Raw genomic sequence first — 19199 nt, forward strand, 5'->3', positions numbered from 1 at the left:
AGACCAACTTCTCAGTGAAAATTAATAGTTTAAAAAAAAAAAAAGTAATTACTGTTTATGTTCTTCCAAAAATGTAATAGGAAATGTCAAAGTGGTCATAAAAGAATAACAATTAATAAAAAATTAAATTATAATAATATAAAAAAAGGATATTTCTCATACATTGTACTAAAAAATATTTGTACATAAATCAACTACCTAGTCAGTCAAAAATAAAAAACTAATTTTACAATTTTTAATACTTAATATAACAATTTTGATCTTCTAATTATAAAGTATTTATAAATATAAAATTAACATATTATAACAGTATTCAAAAAAATTTTAATATAATAATAATAAACAAACAGGAATTTTTAAGGAAAAGAATATGTAATTTCAGAAATCACAAGAATAATAGTTAATAAAAATAAAAAAAATGTTTGTAATGTTTCATTAGTTGTATAACTTATTTAGTTTCATAGCGATCAGTTTGATCTGAAAAATTCATTATAATTAACTCACTAAAAACATATTAATACATTTAATGACATTAACTCCTTAAATAACAACATGGCAACATTATCTAGTAAAGAAGGTAATTAAAAATTATGTAGAAATAAGTCACTATAAAATATAAAAACATACGAAATTTTAAATTATTTAATTAAATATATGATACATACCAATGTATAATCGGGTAAACTTCGCCATACCTTGACATATATTTTTTAATATATTCTGACACTTTCTCCTTAGTGATATTATTTATTTTTAATTTATCCGGTCTTTTGCACTGTAATTCTTTTAATAATACATTTGAATTTAACTGAAAAAAATACATTTTTTAATAAAACATGATAAAATTAATATGATAAAATTACCTTTTTGGCAAGGAACTTAAAATCTTCATTATTTCTTATACGTGCTTGTTGACAAGTTGTTTTGGCATATGATCCTAAGGTCTTAACTATAACAGTGGCCATTGAATGATAATAATCAACTACTTTCTTCACTTCTTTTCCATTGTCAGGAATAAGTTTTAATACATCTATAGATAAAGACATCATGCTTTTAGGTATCATATGCTTTCTCTGACTTAGCAATTTCTTTAATTCAGTTGATTTTTTTTTATTACAGGTGTGTTTATGTCTTGATGCTTTGAATTTTGTAACAATAGGCGTAATAATTTTATTATCTGTTGTTTCAAATAACTGTTCAATTTGAGGGAATTGAAAATTATTACCTTGAACAGTAGATGTGGATGGCTGAAGGATAGATTTGGCTTCATTGCGTATTTCAAATGGATGGCATTTCATAAATGGCTTTTGCTTTATTGTGTTTTGGTTCAAATTGATAGGACGTACTTCTGATTTCGGGGAAATAGGTGATGTTTCACCTTCAATCATGAATGTAACTCTTTTCTCTTTAGGTTTTCTTAAATGACCATCAACATTAATACCATTTCGTCTTTTTAGAGCTGATTTTGTTGTAATGGCGACACCATTTTTTAATGCTAATTTATGTATACTACCCTTTCGCATTATATTACGTTTTGTAGCTGGTATTTTGTCATGATTTCCTTTTAAACCTTTCAGTTTAAATCCCCATTGTCGTTTAATAACAGGCACAACACCATTTTTTACTTTTACATGCGAGACTACTTTTTTAATTATTTTGGGTCTCATATTTTTATACAATTCAATTTCTTTGTCAGTTTCATTACAAGTAATTACTTCAGAATTGGTAAGATTAGTTGAGACAAACTTACGTGGTACTAAATTTTCTTTTTCAAGCTTTGACTTTTTTAATAAAGAAGTGAATATGGCTTTAGCAAATTTATTTTTTCCAGATAAAGGAATAGTCTTAGGGGTCGGCATCAAATCTTCACTTAAAGTATTAGAAGTTACACCTGTTTGTTCATTGATAAAAGTAATTCTTCTATTTTTATTACAAACAGTTTGCAACCGAGTTTCCGATATGGGTATATTTTTTAATTTTGTTTTATCATTTTTTTGTTTCAAAGTCTTAATTTTAATTAATTTTGAAGGTTGGTTTTTAAAAGAATTACTAATAATTTTAATTCTAGCTAATAAATCTATACCAGACTGAACAGCTCTTGGACATAAATTTTTAGAATGTTCAATTTCTGTATTCATTTTTAGATTTTTATTATAATTGTAATGCTTGAGTAAACTCTCATTGATCAAATTGAAGACATTGGACTCAGCTGATTTCAATAGACATGTTTTAGGAGAACTATCAGGTTTTTTTAAATCTTGATGATCAGGTGTACTGTTAGGTAATATGGCTGACTTAAGAGGTAATTTATACGGATTATTAGGGAGTGATGATGGAGTGTTAAAAAATGTTTGTTGATTACCTAAATGATACTTGGGAATTACTCGTAATTGTGAATAAGAATCTAACTGTGGAAATTGAACTAATGGTTGTTGAGGCGGCATAGAATTTAAACAAGGAATTTGCATATTGACTGTTGAATCTGAAACATAACAATATAATTATTTTTTAAACTTAAAACAAAACTTCAGACCAAAAACCATTTAATATATATATATAAAAAAAAGTATATAATTATTTATCCCAACATTTTTAACTTTTAATTTATGAAGAAAGAATCTTAAGAAAGTAATATTATTTGGCTATTGGTTTATTATGGTAAAAAAAATAAAAAAAATACTGAATTATTTTATAGTCTTTTACAAATTGTAAATCATCATAGTAGTTTATCAGTAGAACTAAGAATGTTGTTATTTAATTTTTATTCTTAAAATACATTAGTTGCAACTAATTTATAAAAATTTAGTTTTCAATAATTCGTACTTATATATATATCATAATTATAAAATTACTAACTTTGGCTTTTAGGATTCAATGTTTTCTGATGTGATAAGAAATGTTGTTCTGGTTTTTTTGTCATCACTCCTTCAAGGTTCTCAAACCAATCATACATCACTTGTTTTCTAAATCTATTAAAAAAAAAATGTTTGTTAAAAAACTATCATAACCATATTTTAAAAATAATTAGTATTTACACATTTTTCCGGTTTTGCTCTATTTTTTGTTCATATTCTTTTCGTAATTTCATACGTTCAAATGATACAGTTTGCTGATTTCGCAATTTATTTGAATATTTATTTGAAACTTGAAATCTATTATTAAAGAAAAATATTGTAAATAAATTATAAGGTACATGTTGTACAAGTAATAATTATTTTTACGTTTTTCGATCTATAACCGATATATCCATATACGAGCATGAATCTATGTTATTTTTGTTTAAATTAATTTCTTCAATTGGTTTATGCTGATCTGTTTTTTTGGGGATTTTAAATATCATTTTCAATACAATCCACTTTTTCCACAACGCTCTAGATTTTTCTACCAAAACATTTATTGTTTCACTATTATTATTGGTTGGTAGTAAGTTGTCTATTTCTTGAATATGCTTATGTAGTTCTATAACTGGATAATCTAATCTAAATTAAATTAAAATTTAACAATTTTATTACTATTTTAAAAATAAAAAAAATTAGTGCATAATATAAATTGAAAAAGGTGAAAATATTTCAAATTTCAAAGAAAATTAAATTTATGTAAATTAATATGTAATTTAATTTAATTTAAACAAATATTATTGTATATGTTCAACTAATTAAATATGACTTTCATACTAAGTATTTTATATATAAATTAATAATTAAACTGCACAAAAAAAAAAAAGAGAACTCCTAAAATTTAAAATTAAGAGCCAAGTATCCATACTTAATTAAACTTAATACCTTTCAATTTTAGTTCTGACATCTTGAGAAATATCTGCCCACTCAGCAACAACATCTATAACTTTAGATTTTGTAATGGTGTTTCTATTTGTAATAGGTAATTCAGCAAGAATTTCTAAAATCTTTAAGTTTTAAAATTTAAAAATACAATTAAAGCAAATACAATTTTGTACAAATATTTAAAACTACCATTAGCTTAAATGATTCATTTTCATTTGAAGTCATCCAATTGTGAATAATACTCAGTCCACTGAAGTCCATAAATAAACGTTTGTTCATATCATGTTCTCGAATAAATGTTAAGACATGTAAACGACTAACACTGTCTGTAATATGTACCATAAGTCTATTTAAATTCAGTGTTGCCATTTCTTGATCAGCTTTTAATCCAGTTTTTAATTTAGCAATTTCTGTTAGTTGTCTACCTAACTATTAAATAAATATAAATACAAAATTAAAATAATTTATACAAAAAAAAAAAAAAAAAAAAACAATTAGATTTGATATTAACAAAAAAGGGTTTAGGGAAACAATTCCAAGTGCAATGGCATACATTTTATAATTTCATTAGTGAAAACTTTAATGATAATATATTACAGTAAATGTTTTCAAAAGTCATAAAAAAACAACTGTAATAAAGGTTCATATATTCAAAAATTAGAAAAGTTTGAAAAATAAAATATTTCAGTTACTCTTTTAAGTCATATTTGTTTATAATTTGTATAATTTTTTATACCATATGGTACAAATTTAATTATTTATAATATGCATATGGTTAATGAGTAGCAAAGAATTTCTATTTTTTAAAAACTAAAATCAAATAAAAAACATTATTATTCATAAGACAAATAAAACTGGAAATATTTCAAATGATTGTAAACTTAATTATAATTATTTAAATTGTTTATTTTTGTTAAATTTTTGTGTTCAATTACAATAGTAATTATAAGAATATAGAATCAAAATAAAATAGTAATAATGGATTTATAATTTATGATTATGTATAAAGGATGTAGGATAAAAAAGTTCTTGATTTTTAAAATTTATATAATTTTGAAAAATTCAGAAATATTTATTACACATGCATGAGTATAATATATTGTGTATGTTATTAGGATAAATGAGTAAGTTGTGTTATTCTTGTATCCATATTATTATTTAATGTATATTAAAATACCTCTCTTAATTTATTTTCATTGTTGTAAACAGTCCTTTTATTTAGAATTCTTTTTTTTTTCTGATTCTCTCCAGATGCACTATCTTCTGTAGCGTCTTCACTATCTTCTGAATTACTTAGACTAGTAATTGGTGTTGCTTTACTAATAAATCCTCGACATTTTGATGAACCGCAATAACATACTTGAGCACCATCTCTAAAATTTAAGCATTGAAATACATAAATGGAAAATGTTTTTTTTTTATACCACATTTTTTTTACCCAAATATTTGAAAACTATAATCAAATGTGATTTCTTCACCTTTCTTTATATATCGAGTGCTAAAGAATCCAATACGAGACTGTCCCAAAACATGCCACTAAAATTAATAAATACATTTTTAATTAAAAATTAAAAATGATTTTTAGTTCTATATTGAATAAATATATAACATAAAATAAAATTTAAAATAATTTTTCAAAAATATTGTTAGGTATTACTTTAGAAAGGGGAAAAAAACCTAATATATTAATGTGATAATAATATTTAAATGGCCAAGTCTTATTATCAACACAAAAATTTAAATACAATCAAATATCAGTATATTTTTTAAAATCTGATATATATTGGGTAAAGATGTTTATTAAATTTCTCCAATAAATGGTTTGGTTATTGTATTATTTTAAAATTTAAGCGTAGCCTGCTCTAGACAACTTAAAATTGAGAGTTGTAATAATGTTAAGGTATTACAATAAAAGAAAGCCTAATATTTTTGATTTAAAAAACCTATGACAAGTATCAAAGGCTAATAATTTGGTAGTTGTTACGTAGATAAACTTAAAAATTTCCCAGACTAAGCGGGTACTAATTAAAAATGTAAAATATAAAATAAATTAATCATATAAGCAAAATTAAATATAAAATAATCTGTTCAATTCAAAGTACAATAAATAGTAATAAATCAAAGAGCAATTTTTATGAAAAGTGAAACACTATATAAATTACACACTTCAAACCTTACCTTTTCACCAACTGAATTTGGATCACAACTATGGTTAATAAATCTAGTTAAGTTTCCTTTTGAAGTTGAATCAATAATTTCATCAGAATTTAATTGGACTAAATAATTTAGATTTGCATACTCTTTTTTTCTTAGACGATTACACATTTCTTTATAATCAATAACCTCACCAACATATTCATTAATCAAAACACCTCTAAAAAATTATAAAATATATTAATGTCATAAAAATAATTGGTAACACAGAATTCATGTACTTAGGAATATCTTCAACAGCACAGATTCCATAACCTTTATTTTCTGTTTTAATAATTTTTGTTTTTTTGAATTGTTTATTTTGAAATTGTTTGTTAGTACAATATCGCTTAAGAGAACAACCAGATCCACTATAATAAAATATATTAATATTAAGAACAAGCATACAATTTAAATGTAAATTGGATATATTCACCATTCAACTTTAAGTAATCGATTAAGACATCTGTCATCACAACCAGTAATTCCCTCAAGTATATCTTCTTTAGATAATGTGCACTCACAATAATCATTTATATCTCCAGATATTACTCTATTAATATAAAAAAATACATTGAAAAAAAAAATATTCATTTTTAAATAATTTTGAGACTATATAAAAAATAAGGAAAAAATGATCAAATAGTACTTTAAATAAATTTAATAGAATGCTTACCTTTGCTTTAGTGTACGTAGAGCAGAGATCTCAGAAGGTGGATATAATTTTAAAGCTTGCCTGGAAATATAAATATTACAATTGATATAAAAAGTTATCAGATTAGAGATATAATTTGAATGAGTCACTGAAACAAAACATTGTCTAAAATAATTTTGCTCTTTAGTTAAAATATTGACAAACACATAGGGTGCAATAAATATAATTCAATGTTACAATAATATTATAAGAACAAATTTAAAGACAGTAATAAAAAAAACATTATGATAAATTAAGAGATTCAAATAATGGATGAGAACATGAATTAGGTAAGTTACTGTAACAAAGCTGATAGAATTGAATTACATTTATAAATTTAAAATTAAAGAACCATTGGTTTCAAAAATCGATTTTGAGCAAAGAAGGATAGATTTATCTGACTATTGAAAGAAAGTTTGCATTGCTATAATACTTTATTAAAATTTTCTAACTTTATAGTATGTATATAATATATATGTATATATATAATATGTTACCAGCAATATGGATAATCCGGTATTTTGCAAAATGCCAAAAATCACTCACCAATATACGTAATACGAGCTTTCCCTAAGTATTATATATAATGCCAAACGTGGAGTAGGCAATATGATGAAAACAAGCGAAATTGGGCATCACCTATTACCAATAACTTTACTTAACCTTAATCATAAATGTACATGCACGATTTAAAGCAATACAGATTAATATTATTTAACTACTATAATAATAATTCTAAGGTACAATATTGAATGTACTAATAACTTTATTACAATATCGTAATTTTTCTCATCATTTTCGTGTTTCATTTTGATGTTGCAACTATGTCTACGATTTATATGAAGTCAAATTTTAATTACTACAAATTTTTTTTAAAAATTTGGCCATTGATACTAATTTTTTTATCTGATGAACAGTATAATGAATTGATAAAAATTCAATCCACAGGAATTGGCCAAGAATTTTTAAAATGTGTTTGTAAGTCCATGCGTTAAAATAAAAAGTGTATTTGTCTTAAAAATAACATTGTGTGCATTTCAAAATGTCACTTTTCTATAACATGTTATAATAAGTAAATAGTAGTTTAATTTTATCTATTATTATATAAATATTTTTCTTAAATGTTGTTTGTAATATGAGTAATAATGTATAATAATTATAAGAATCTTAATGTAATATAATAAAATGTTTTGTACTTTGCCAAAAAAAAAAAAAAATTGGCATTTTGCATAATGCTTAATTATAAAATACCTAGTTTATATGTAAAATAATATTGAAAATCATATGTTTATTTATATTTCCTAAAACGGGTTGGCAATTTTCATAATGCCTAGCAGTGGCGTACATTCAATCTTGCTCTGGGGGTGGTTTAACAAAAATAATCGTTATCTTTTTTTTTTTTCATTGTATAGATAAATAAGATATATAAGTACAATAAATAGATATTATTTTATACAACTTTTTTACCAATTTACAATTTACTTTTACATAACAGTAAATTAATAGCTATTGGAATATAAAAACAGCTTAGTTAACAAAACTTTTCAAATACCTATCAATATAATTATTTAATTATCATAATATTTGTATAGTTGTATATTTTAAGTTCAAAGCGTAATAATGAAACTACGAATAAATTACACATCATAAATAATAAAACTTTTTTTTTGGCCAGGGGGGGTTGAACCCAGACACCCCCCCCCCTTATGTACGACACTGATGCCTAGGCATTTTGCAAAATACCTGAATTACCCATTTTGCTGGTAGCATTCACATTATAATATATATACATTTAATTCCGTTTCCTAGTCATGACTATCAATCAATGACTATAAATTACTATTAATCAAGAGGAATAAATAGCATATAGTTATGTAAGCATTCAATTTTGAAGTCAATGTTACCTATTTTAAAAATTAAATAAAGCCATTTGTTTTTATTTTATAAAATTGAATATTACTTATAATTTTTCCTCTTTTATTAGAAAAACTAGTTATTCCTTTAATTATCTCTTTATAGCCTTTGGGGTTATAATATATTTAATAACATAGTATGAACAATTTTAATAGTGTTTGACTACTTGTAATATTTAATAAGTGATGAGAAGAAAAATCAAAGTGAAACTAATACATTTTTTGGCTCTGAATATAAAATAAAATAGGATAGCAAAGATATGAATATAATTATTGAATGATATTTCCAGTTTTAACAATTCATTTTTATAGTATGAAGTTTATAAAATTAATAATAATACCAACTTACCTGTTAGGTCTATATATATTTTCATTAACTAAAGTGAAATTGGTATTTTTTAATTTTTGATCAAATTCTTTATCATTGATCCGAGCTTCAAGTAATTGATTTTGATATTCTTTATACATTTCGTCTGCTACTTGATCATAATTAACTTGTGGAACTTTCATATCATCAAGTATTTCCATATTCTTACTCTTAGGTTTAATTCTTTTTGATTGTCTCCTATTTTTTTTGGGTGACTTTGTTTGTCGTTTTTTCAGCTTTAAATGATCAAAAACAGAATATTTTAATATATTCATATCATCAAAACTTTTAGAACGTTTAAAAATACTATTAGTTTTGATCTGGAAGTTATCTAAACTTTTAGAACGAATACTTCTAAATTTATTCCTAGGATTGTACCTTACATGATCCAAATTAGATGATAAGGGTTTAGGTACCAGCAAATTATTGGATTGAAAAGTTTTATTTTCATCTGATTGATTCATATATTTATTTAATTTATCTAATTGTTTTTGTTCTTCTAGATTTACTGAAGATATTTTATTAATTACAGTTATATTTGATTCTTCATCACATTTTTCAAAATGTTTTGAATTAACAAGATCAACATCTGTATAAGTTATTGTAGAAATATTTTTACCCGTATTTTTATTTGTCTTATTTTCTTCATTATCCAATTTATTGTTTTTATTTAGCTGTTGGTTATCAGTAGACAAATATGATTTTTTTAATAAAGTATCTTTTAAATTTAAATGCATTATTTCATTAGAAAGATTATAATTAATGCATTTTTCTAGTATACAAATTTTACTTTCTACTTCATTTGTATATTTGAACTTCCAAGATAAGGAAGCTCGGCGAATTTTTGGTTTTGATGGACAGTTTTCAATAATTTCATTAATATTGTCAGCACTCTTTGAATATTTTTTTGATTGAATATTTTTAATATTATTCCAATCTATTGAATGTTGTATAATACTATTTGACTTTTGGGCTTTATCCTCTTTATAATTTTCAGTAGTACTTAATAGTTGTTCTTTTTTACGACCTCTTTTCTTAGCAGCTTTAAAAGTCATACATTTTTTTTTTTTAACAGTTTTCAGTCCATTTAATTGTCTATAATCAGTTTTGTTACCACTAGTCCTACAAGATCTTCTTAATTCTATGACATTCAGTTCAGGTTCACAATTAATAATATCATTGAAATCACTAGTTGAAACATCTGTAATAGTATCAGACATATCTAATGAAGATTGTGACTCTTCCATCATCATTTCCATCTGGCAAGATTGTGTCCATCGAGATTTAACTTTCACAGGTTTTTGATAATCCATAGGAGAACTACTAGAAGACATTTTATCACTAACTAGTTAAATGTTTGCATTGATAAATCACTGTTTTTTTAACAGACAATACAACTCAGAATAATATGTTGTTTCAATTTTAGTATTTCTATAATCTTCATTTAAATTTTTTTTTTTTTAGAATCCGGTATTTCGCTTCACAACAAGAGATATATCTATGGACAAAATAAAAAAAAACATAAATTAGGCTATATAACAGTAATAATTTTCAATCTAAATTTATATCCCTAGTCCCAAACCATTTTCATAATGGTCTTAGGCTAGTTTTTGTATTTTTTAAATTACATAATACATAATAAATATAAATTGTTAGCTAAATAACTAAACTCTGTTTTATGAGGGATCATGCTGATTTTTCATAAGCTAATATCCATATTACACTGAACTTAAGTGAGTAAATTCAGGATAACAGAAATCTAGGATGCTGACATGCAAAAGCATCTCTTGTCCCAATCTAAATTATAAATACTATAAATAGGTGTTTCTTTGTATTATTATTCATTAAAATACCAATTAAATCAATACATTTGAATATTTGTAAGATAACAAAATATAGTATCGAAGCAAGTTCTTACTATATATAAATATGTGTGTATATGTATGTATATATTTACAATCAATTTAATTTTCAATTAAAGTCCATACAAATTATGCAAAACTTTAGATAGTTGTCAATTGTATACATTTTTGTTCAAATTAACATAATGCTAGTTTTAAATATTTAACTATCTAAAATAATATTAATAAAGTTAGAGGTAATTATAACCTAACATTTATAATTATTCAATTTTACTTAATATTATAATCTAATACAAGTGATAAAAAAATTGATACTTTTTAATATTATTATTTTTACATTTAATAAAATCCTAAACCAAAATATTGATGAATAATACTTACGTCAGAGAATTACTGGCTATTTATGAATATTAATAGTAGTTGACAGTGTCGGATGTTGAAATTGAATGATACCCAATTACTGAGTTTTACTGTGGTCATTGATTATTACTTATTAGTAAAAAATACTCATACACGATTTATAAACAACGTTTTTACATATATTTTGTCTAGGAGACATCAAAGAGAAACTAATTAATTTTCTTCAAAGTTAAAACATTTATTAAAATAAAACAAATGAATAAAGAAGAGTTGAGAACACAAAGGCCTTAATACCTACATTAATTTGTACTGTAATATAAGTGAACACTATTTAGCACATCATAGAATCTGAGGTATATTCTGTGGTAGAATGCAGATCAAAGAAATCGTAAAGATGGAAAAGTGAACGCTTATCAGTTATCACCAAAATGATTAACCATAATTCCATGTTTTTATTGTGAAAATACAAACCAAAATTACATATTTATACGCAAGATAGCGTATACCCCAAACATTTCTTTCATATACATTATGTTTCGGGGGGGGGGGGAGTAGGAGTAACCAACCAATGGCATATGAAAGTATTTATACTAAAAATGATGAATACTATTGAAAGAGGTGGTTTAACTTTTTTATTTTGTAAGTTATGGGTAATTAATTTTTTTTTAACAAAACCAAACCTACCACCAGAGGTAGTTCGTCAGGGGAGACTAAGATATTGCGTCTCTTCTTAAAAAAAAAAAACAGATATTTATAAATAAATAACTATTTAAAAATGTATAGAAATATTTTTATTTTTATTTTAAATATGCTATAGTGTTTTCTATATTTATTATTATAAATTTTAGGCCACAAAATATAAAATCTATTTTAGTAATTTCGATGACAGTCGCCGTTTCAATGAAACTGACATCCAACAGGTTCAATCATTAGAACAATCCCTAAAACAATACAAAGATCCCCAACCCATTCACACTGATAACCAAGCAACACAATGGAACTATAAATATGACTCTGTTAAGTACCTTAGTGGTTTTTTGATGAAAAACTGACATGAAAAATTCATATAAATAAAAAATTCACTTATAGCTATGCAATAATGAACACACTTTACCCCTTGGTAAACTATAAATCAACTCTCCAAATGAAATCGTCCATTGACGGTGTTGTTAAATATTAAGATTATTATACACCCCAATAATTCGACCATTAATCACTTACGCCTGCCCAATGTAAACAGCAGCCTCCTCTACTAAAATCAACAAAATTAAAATCCTTCAAAATAAATCCTTAAGAGTATGTTTAAAAGCCTCATGGTTCATGAGTAATAGACAAATAAGTACACAATGATACAACAATCTCACTTCTCCAAGACTGGGGATACAAATTCAACTCAAAAGCTTTCACACAAATCTCAATACATCCAATAACGCACACTTCTACAACTTGGGAAACATAAAGTCGGCATTTAAAACCACGCTTACCACAAGATTTTCTTCTACCAGATTCAAATGAAGATAAAGAGGAAAATCAACCTTAAATTACCATTGAATTTACCCATAAACTCAGTGGCGTAACTGGTAAAAAACTTAGAGGAGGCAATATAATATATTTATTATTACCAAAACCCTTACATCCCTTCCTCTCACCAGTTAAAACATATTTTTATTGTATGTATTTTATACACTATATCTAATTATTTGGTTTTATATAAGTCTTTTAACTCATTTTATGGTTTAGATAAATATAAATTGTAGGTAGCATGTGCTAGGTACCAATATTGTTAAGTAATATCCATAAGAGTTCATTAATAAAAGATGCTATTTGTACTGTTGGATTATCTGGGGGGAGGGGGAATCATACCTTTATCACTCAAAAGATTGTCAGAGGGGGCACTTGTCCCCCCCTTGCCACCAACAATTACGCCACTGCATAAACTAATAGGTTCAACATAAATTATCGCAATAGATGTCAATGTATTTAATGTGAGAAGGCACATGGTAATATGAGCACTAGACAGGTAAACAATAAAAACTGGCGATGTTTACGATCGCCCGATTATTTATACCTACTCCAAAATTGTGGTAAAAAAAAATGTGGTAGTATGTAGATAATATAATATATTATATATTATATATATATATATATATATTTTTTTTTTTTTTTTGATCGGTTCAAATGTGTAAAGTAGAATGTAAACTTATTAAGTTTATACCATTGAAGTATCTATAGTTTTAAATTTTAAAATTGAAAAAATTGTCAAAATATGCAAAAGTATGCACTCTCAAATTTTAGATCTGATATCATGGCACCGATAAATGAATTTATTTCCCACTTTGCTATTTTTAACCATAATTAACAAAAGTATGCAAATGCTAGAAGTCCCTAAGCCTAGCCATAAGTGTGTACTGTTACAGTTACAAATGAAGATTAAAAGTAATTGATCTGATTATAATTTTATTTAGTTCAGCATTTTATTGCATGTTACATAATAATAAAAAAATAATAATAATTGTTTATTATATATATTATATATACAAGTATTGTAGATTGTAGATAAATTAATAATTTGTATTAACTAACGAACAATAAAATCAATTTTTTTTAACTTAGACCTTCCTTATATAACCTAACCTTAAACTATACTTTTTTATGTTCAAGTCTGTGAAACATCACATTTTGGTAAATATTGAGTGTAAATCATAGACGTGTTCTGACTTTTGTGGGGGAGGAGACATTTTATAAATCGTGAGACCTAATTTTTAACATTATAAAACACATACATAATACTACTGTATTATATTTTTCTTATATGCGTGCGCAAGGGGTATGCAGGCTATTATAATAACCCAAAAATGAAAAGAAAAAGAACGAGGGTTAAAAGAGTGAAAGGTAAAGGAAAAGAAGGGGAAGTAAGGATAGTAATGGATATAGGTAAAGATATATAGTGAGTTTGGATTTATTACCTTCTTCCTTGTTTAAGAGAGTGCTTTCGGGGTTACAAAGGTTTGAGGGCTGATTAGTGCAACTAGATAGTCTTATAAGCTAATTAAAATAGCACTTACTTGTTCCGTAGTAGATGAGCCGATGTGTTGATGAACAGACCACTTATAACTACTAAAGGAGTGGGAGTGAGGTTAAAATTAATTAATACAGTATTTAAAGGGTATAAAAGTATACTATATTCTTCGACACTAGCACAGAAAACTTAAATTGTAAAGTGTAATAATCGCACTTAGTAATAGTAAATGCCACAAGAAGCTCCTCGGAAGGTATCGGTGCGCTCTTATGACCAGTTATGTTTTTACATTGGAAAAATGATGCAAGCACTAACAATGTAAGATTCGTTTATTTATTTAATACACATCACATGATGGCACATACGTTATCTACCAATACAGGTTTTACAGTACGATAACTTATATCTATATATACATAACATCTTTCCCTTCTAAAATGTTAATTTTACTCTATATTTAATAATTATTATTACTACATTACATAATGTATACAACAAAATACAATTTACATATTTAATACTATTATGACACTTTACGAATATCATAAATATAATAATAAGCAATCGTTTAATACATAATATGAATTCATAACAAACAAAGTACATCAGCATATTTATTTTTTTTAATTTCCGTTGGATGAACATTTTCATTTAAATAACTCTTTCTTAATTTATTTATGTGCATTAATCTAATTTGACCATCCACCCGAACTAAGTAACTACATGTTTTTAACCTTTTCATAATACGTCCCGCTAATCATTTTTGCCCTTTAGAATTATTTGAAACAAGTACTTTATCATTTATTTCATATTTAATGACAATATTAATTTTATTATTATCCACAACACACGGTGGTTTCAACACGGACAAGTGATTTTTCGGTTTAAATTTATTTATTAATTCTGTCGGACTACAACTTGTACTTGTTGTTGGTGTATTTCGATAAGATGCCAAAATGCTATTAATTTTTGATTGCATTCTCTTCATGTCTCTACAACAAAAATTCTTTATTAACAACGTTTTTATTGTTTGTACACTACGCTCTGCCAACCCATTCGACTCTGGATTATATGGCAGTGAATGCACTCATTTTATACAATTTTTTTTGCTAAATGCTTTAAATTTATTAAACCCAAAAGGTGAATCAAAACGACTAAACAATCCTCTAATACATCATTTGCTACTTGTACCCCATTACAAAACACCCAATCTGCTTACTAAAAACTGTCGATTATAATTAACAATTTAACTTGATTAATTTCTAACAAATCGATATGCAATCTTTTCCACGACTCCGAGGAGTTTTCGCACGGTATATATACTTTTTCTCTTATACTCATATCGTTTTGATTACATTGACATTCTATACACAACTTGATAAACTTTTCTATATCTCTATCAATATTAGACCACACATTATACTATATGATCTTATGAGCATTAATTACAAGTAATCTTCCGCTAAATCTAAAACCATGAACACTTTACAAACCCCCCCCCCCCCACGATAACTTATTAAAAACATCGTCGACTCTTGGTAACGGGTGTTGTTCAATTTGTAAATTCGGATTTAACGTAGTTTTTAAATTTACACAGATTCAAATATTATTATTATTTTTTTGGTACAACCACGATAGGTGATGCCCAATCACTAATTGAGACCATACTCATAATTTTTCCCTTTTTTAATCTATCTAACTCTATTTCTATAGCAGATTTCAGTGCATACGGTATTTGATACGCTCTGTAAAAGACTGGTACACTCTTTTCTTCAACGATAAATTTATCTCATGATCCTTTATACAATCAATTATTTTCTCACTTATTTTTACCACATCAGTAAACCTGTGTCTAATATTATTAACTATTATTAAATATAATTAAAGTTTTTTTGATTTTGCATCTCGACGTTAACAAGTGTTTGGCCTAGAACCTTTATCGGATTACAATTTACGGAACTTATTTTAATAATTTTTTTTCTATTTTACATGAATGTTTTAAATACGTGTTTAAATATTTAATAGGCGTTGTTGATACTGACGCTCCACTATCTATCTCAAACGGAATAACTGCGTCATTAAATTTGATTTTAGTTACAAGTGGATTTCCCCCATTATTCTGAGACAATTTATTTACTAATTCAATACATTCTAAAACATTTTTTTCTTTTTCTTTTACACATTTTCGACGTATGCTCTTTTAACTTACATGAAAAACATTCCCACTCTCTGGCTGGGCATGTACGAATATTGTGCTTCTTCCCACATCGGTAGCATTGACCAAATTTCAGACCTCGTAGATTTTGACTATTTTGAGGCGCTGCCTGGCTACTTCCTTGACCCGTTTTTGATGAATTTCCAAGCACCGATCAGCCTCCAGGTTTTTCATTTCCTGTGAGTACCAATTTCGAAGACGATTTCTTTTGACGCGAGACACTTTTTTTATTACTGACAAAATTTACTTTAGCTGAATTATTCATTTGCTGTGTTTGTTTACACACTAACTTCGAATCCAAAGCAATTGTATACGTTTCTTCGAAAGTTAATGAATCTACGCCGAGTAATTTCCGTTGAAATGACTCATCACTTAGCTCGACAATAAAGCGATCTCGAAGTGCGTCATTTAAAAATGAACCAAATTTACAAAAACTTGCCAACAACTGCGAATGATGAAACAATTAATCCTTGGCCTTTAATTATATCATGAAACATATCTCTATGAAGTTTTAGCTTATCAATATTTATATCATCCTTGTAAAATTTACATATTATTTCGGGTGATAGTTTTGGATCAATTAAAAACATTTCCACATTACATAAAAATGATCGAATTTCAGAGTTAAATCTTAATTGTAAGCCAGAAAGTATATGATCAATGATTTCTTTATATATTTGATTATATTTACTTTCAGGTGAAAATTCAAAGGACTTTGTTACTCCGTCTTCATATTTTTGAGGTTTTTTCGTTTTCTAGATTTTTTTTTGTGGACCACATTATAAATTAAAAAAAAATTTCGACTGACATAGTGACACGCAAGGTACATCACATTTTCGTCGCCAAAATGTTATGTTTTTACATTGGAAAAATGACATGACGCAAAACACTGACAATGTAAGACTCATTTATTTATTTAATATGCATCACATGATGGCACATACGTTATCTACCAATTCAGGTTTTACATTACGATAACTTATATCTATATATACATAACATGACCATGAGCTCAGAACGTCCGTACTGTGACGGCTTATGGGCAACAAGCGGTATCCACTTACTGGCGGCCAATGCCCAAGAGCTCGTAAAAGGGTTTCTTGTCCTTGTTCTAGAAATGGACCTTGGACCGGTCCTTTAAGGGTTTGACCTACTTAGTATGTCAATAGTATATTTTTGGGTTTGGTCATTATTATTTGAATTGTGTTGTCTGAGCGCGTATCGAAAGAATCGTTATTTATTAGTTTCTAATATGTTATATAATATAATGATTAAAGAAACATACTAACGGCCTCCAGAGATATTGTAATTTAATGTGAAAATGATTTGTATCATAATATACAACAATAATTAAAAAATCTTGCCATAGGTACTTCCTGTATCAAAAGTATCAGCAGAACATAGTTTTTCGACTTTGAGAAGTATGAAGATTATCTAATAAATTCTACTTCAAATAAATTATCTTTACGATTTTGCATCAGTGAATATTGATAAAAAATTTTCAGTAACATACATTAGGTACTGATTTAAATAAGTTTGCCAATAGTCAGAGGCGTGCCCAGGAATTTTGAATTGGGGGAGGTTCAACTTTTTTTTTATACAATATTATAATCAATATACATTATGAATTAAAATGAAAAATTATAAGTGAACAAAGCATAATTTTTGTAGCATAAAAAATAAAATCATAAAATAAAGTCAAGTTTGCAAGGTTTCTTTAATAAGCCCGTCAAGGATTTCTTCATTTGAAAGTGGAATATTCATTTTATTATACAACGTTTTAATTGTAAATCAAACAATTTCAAAACTCAAAATATAAACATAATTACACACTTAAAAACAAATTTATATAAAGAATAAATTATATAATTATTATTAAAATAATCTGTGATATGGTATATAATAAATTTACAACTTGAGAGTCATATTTTGTGATTCATGAATGTACGTATTAGTTAGTAAGTAGTTACCAAGGTCTTAGAATAATAATAGTTCACCAATACAGACTAACAAGGAGAAAATGATAAATAAATAAATTGTTATAAAAAAAAATTTTTAAATTGGGAAATATAATCACTATAATTATATGTAAGTAGTTAATACATATTATATATTTGTCAAGTACCCTTGGATGGGTTTAAACCCTCACCCCCCATTGAGCATGCCCATGCCAACAGTAGAACAGTTAACTAGGCGTCTTCAACTTATTTATTTGTTTCGTTATAAAATGCTTTGTCTGTAGGGTTGCCGTACGTCCCGAAAAACCGGGATTGTCAGCAGTTTTGGACTTCGTGTCCCTATGTCCCGAAAAATGTTTTTGGGATGTCTATATGTCCCGGCTTAGACGTTTAAAAGAAATGTTGAATAGTTTAATTTTTATTTTCGACGATTTTATCTCAAAGTACATTTTTAATAGTAATCGATTAACAATAAATAATAAAAACATAATATGTAATTTACACATATAAATATATAGTTAACCTAATATATTTTATTTTATATAAATATTTTTGAATACCTATTATATTTCCGAACATTAATGGTCCTCTAAATTTATTAAAAGTAATTAAAGTAATACAAAGTATATTATTCAATAATGTGTTTGTTTCGCCTTATAAATGTATAGCAACCCTATGTGTATGCAATGTGTAGATGTGGAACTTGGAATTTTTACGCCTGGGGAAAATGTTAAAATTATGCCCTATCATAGACCAATAACCAAATACTCTTCTCGAGAATTTTTTTCTAATAATTAATATACAAACATACTTAATGAGTTTTAACCTAATTTAAC

The 19199-nt window shown here is 26.0% G+C and overlaps 2 protein-coding genes across 4 annotated transcripts; both read right to left on the bottom strand.

The window, feature by feature from the left end:
* Window positions 1-312: 312 nt before the first annotated feature.
* On the bottom strand, window positions 313-14624 carry LOC112686918. 3 transcript variants are annotated; one of them, XM_025559412.1, is made up of 17 exons: window positions 11193-11605; window positions 8932-10447; window positions 6652-6711; window positions 6412-6528; window positions 6218-6346; window positions 5961-6156; window positions 5221-5318; window positions 4960-5155; window positions 3972-4211; window positions 3783-3904; window positions 3222-3479; window positions 3036-3152; window positions 2857-2969; window positions 1226-2482; window positions 864-1138; window positions 666-808; window positions 313-477 (listed from the first exon to the last, which is right to left on the bottom strand). In XM_025559412.1, coding segments are annotated over exons 2-17 (4674 nt in total). In that variant the 5' UTR covers window positions 10284-10447; window positions 11193-11605; the 3' UTR covers window positions 313-476. The 3 variants fall into 3 exon arrangements, with proteins under 3 accessions (XP_025415197.1, XP_025415196.1, XP_025415195.1); XM_025559411.1 differs by lacking the exon at window positions 11193-11605 and adding an exon at window positions 14237-14624 and having other exon boundaries at window positions 864-2482; XM_025559410.1 differs by having other exon boundaries at window positions 864-2482.
* A 128-nt stretch (window positions 14625-14752) lies between these two features.
* Window positions 14753-16945, bottom strand: LOC112686919. Its single transcript, XM_025559413.1, has 2 exons — window positions 16400-16945; window positions 14753-15182 (listed from the first exon to the last, which is right to left on the bottom strand). The coding sequence occupies exons 1-2, from the start codon at window positions 16465-16467 to the stop codon at window positions 14948-14950; spliced, it is 303 nt and encodes a 100-aa protein (XP_025415198.1). The 5' UTR covers window positions 16468-16945; the 3' UTR covers window positions 14753-14947.
* Between the last annotated feature and the right edge of the window lie 2254 nt (window positions 16946-19199).

This window comes from Sipha flava, unplaced genomic scaffold (assembly GCF_003268045.1).
Source record: "Sipha flava isolate LNK unplaced genomic scaffold, YSA_version1 32_pilon_pilon, whole genome shotgun sequence".
In the NCBI taxonomy this organism is placed as follows: Eukaryota; Metazoa; Arthropoda; class Insecta; order Hemiptera; family Aphididae; genus Sipha; species Sipha flava.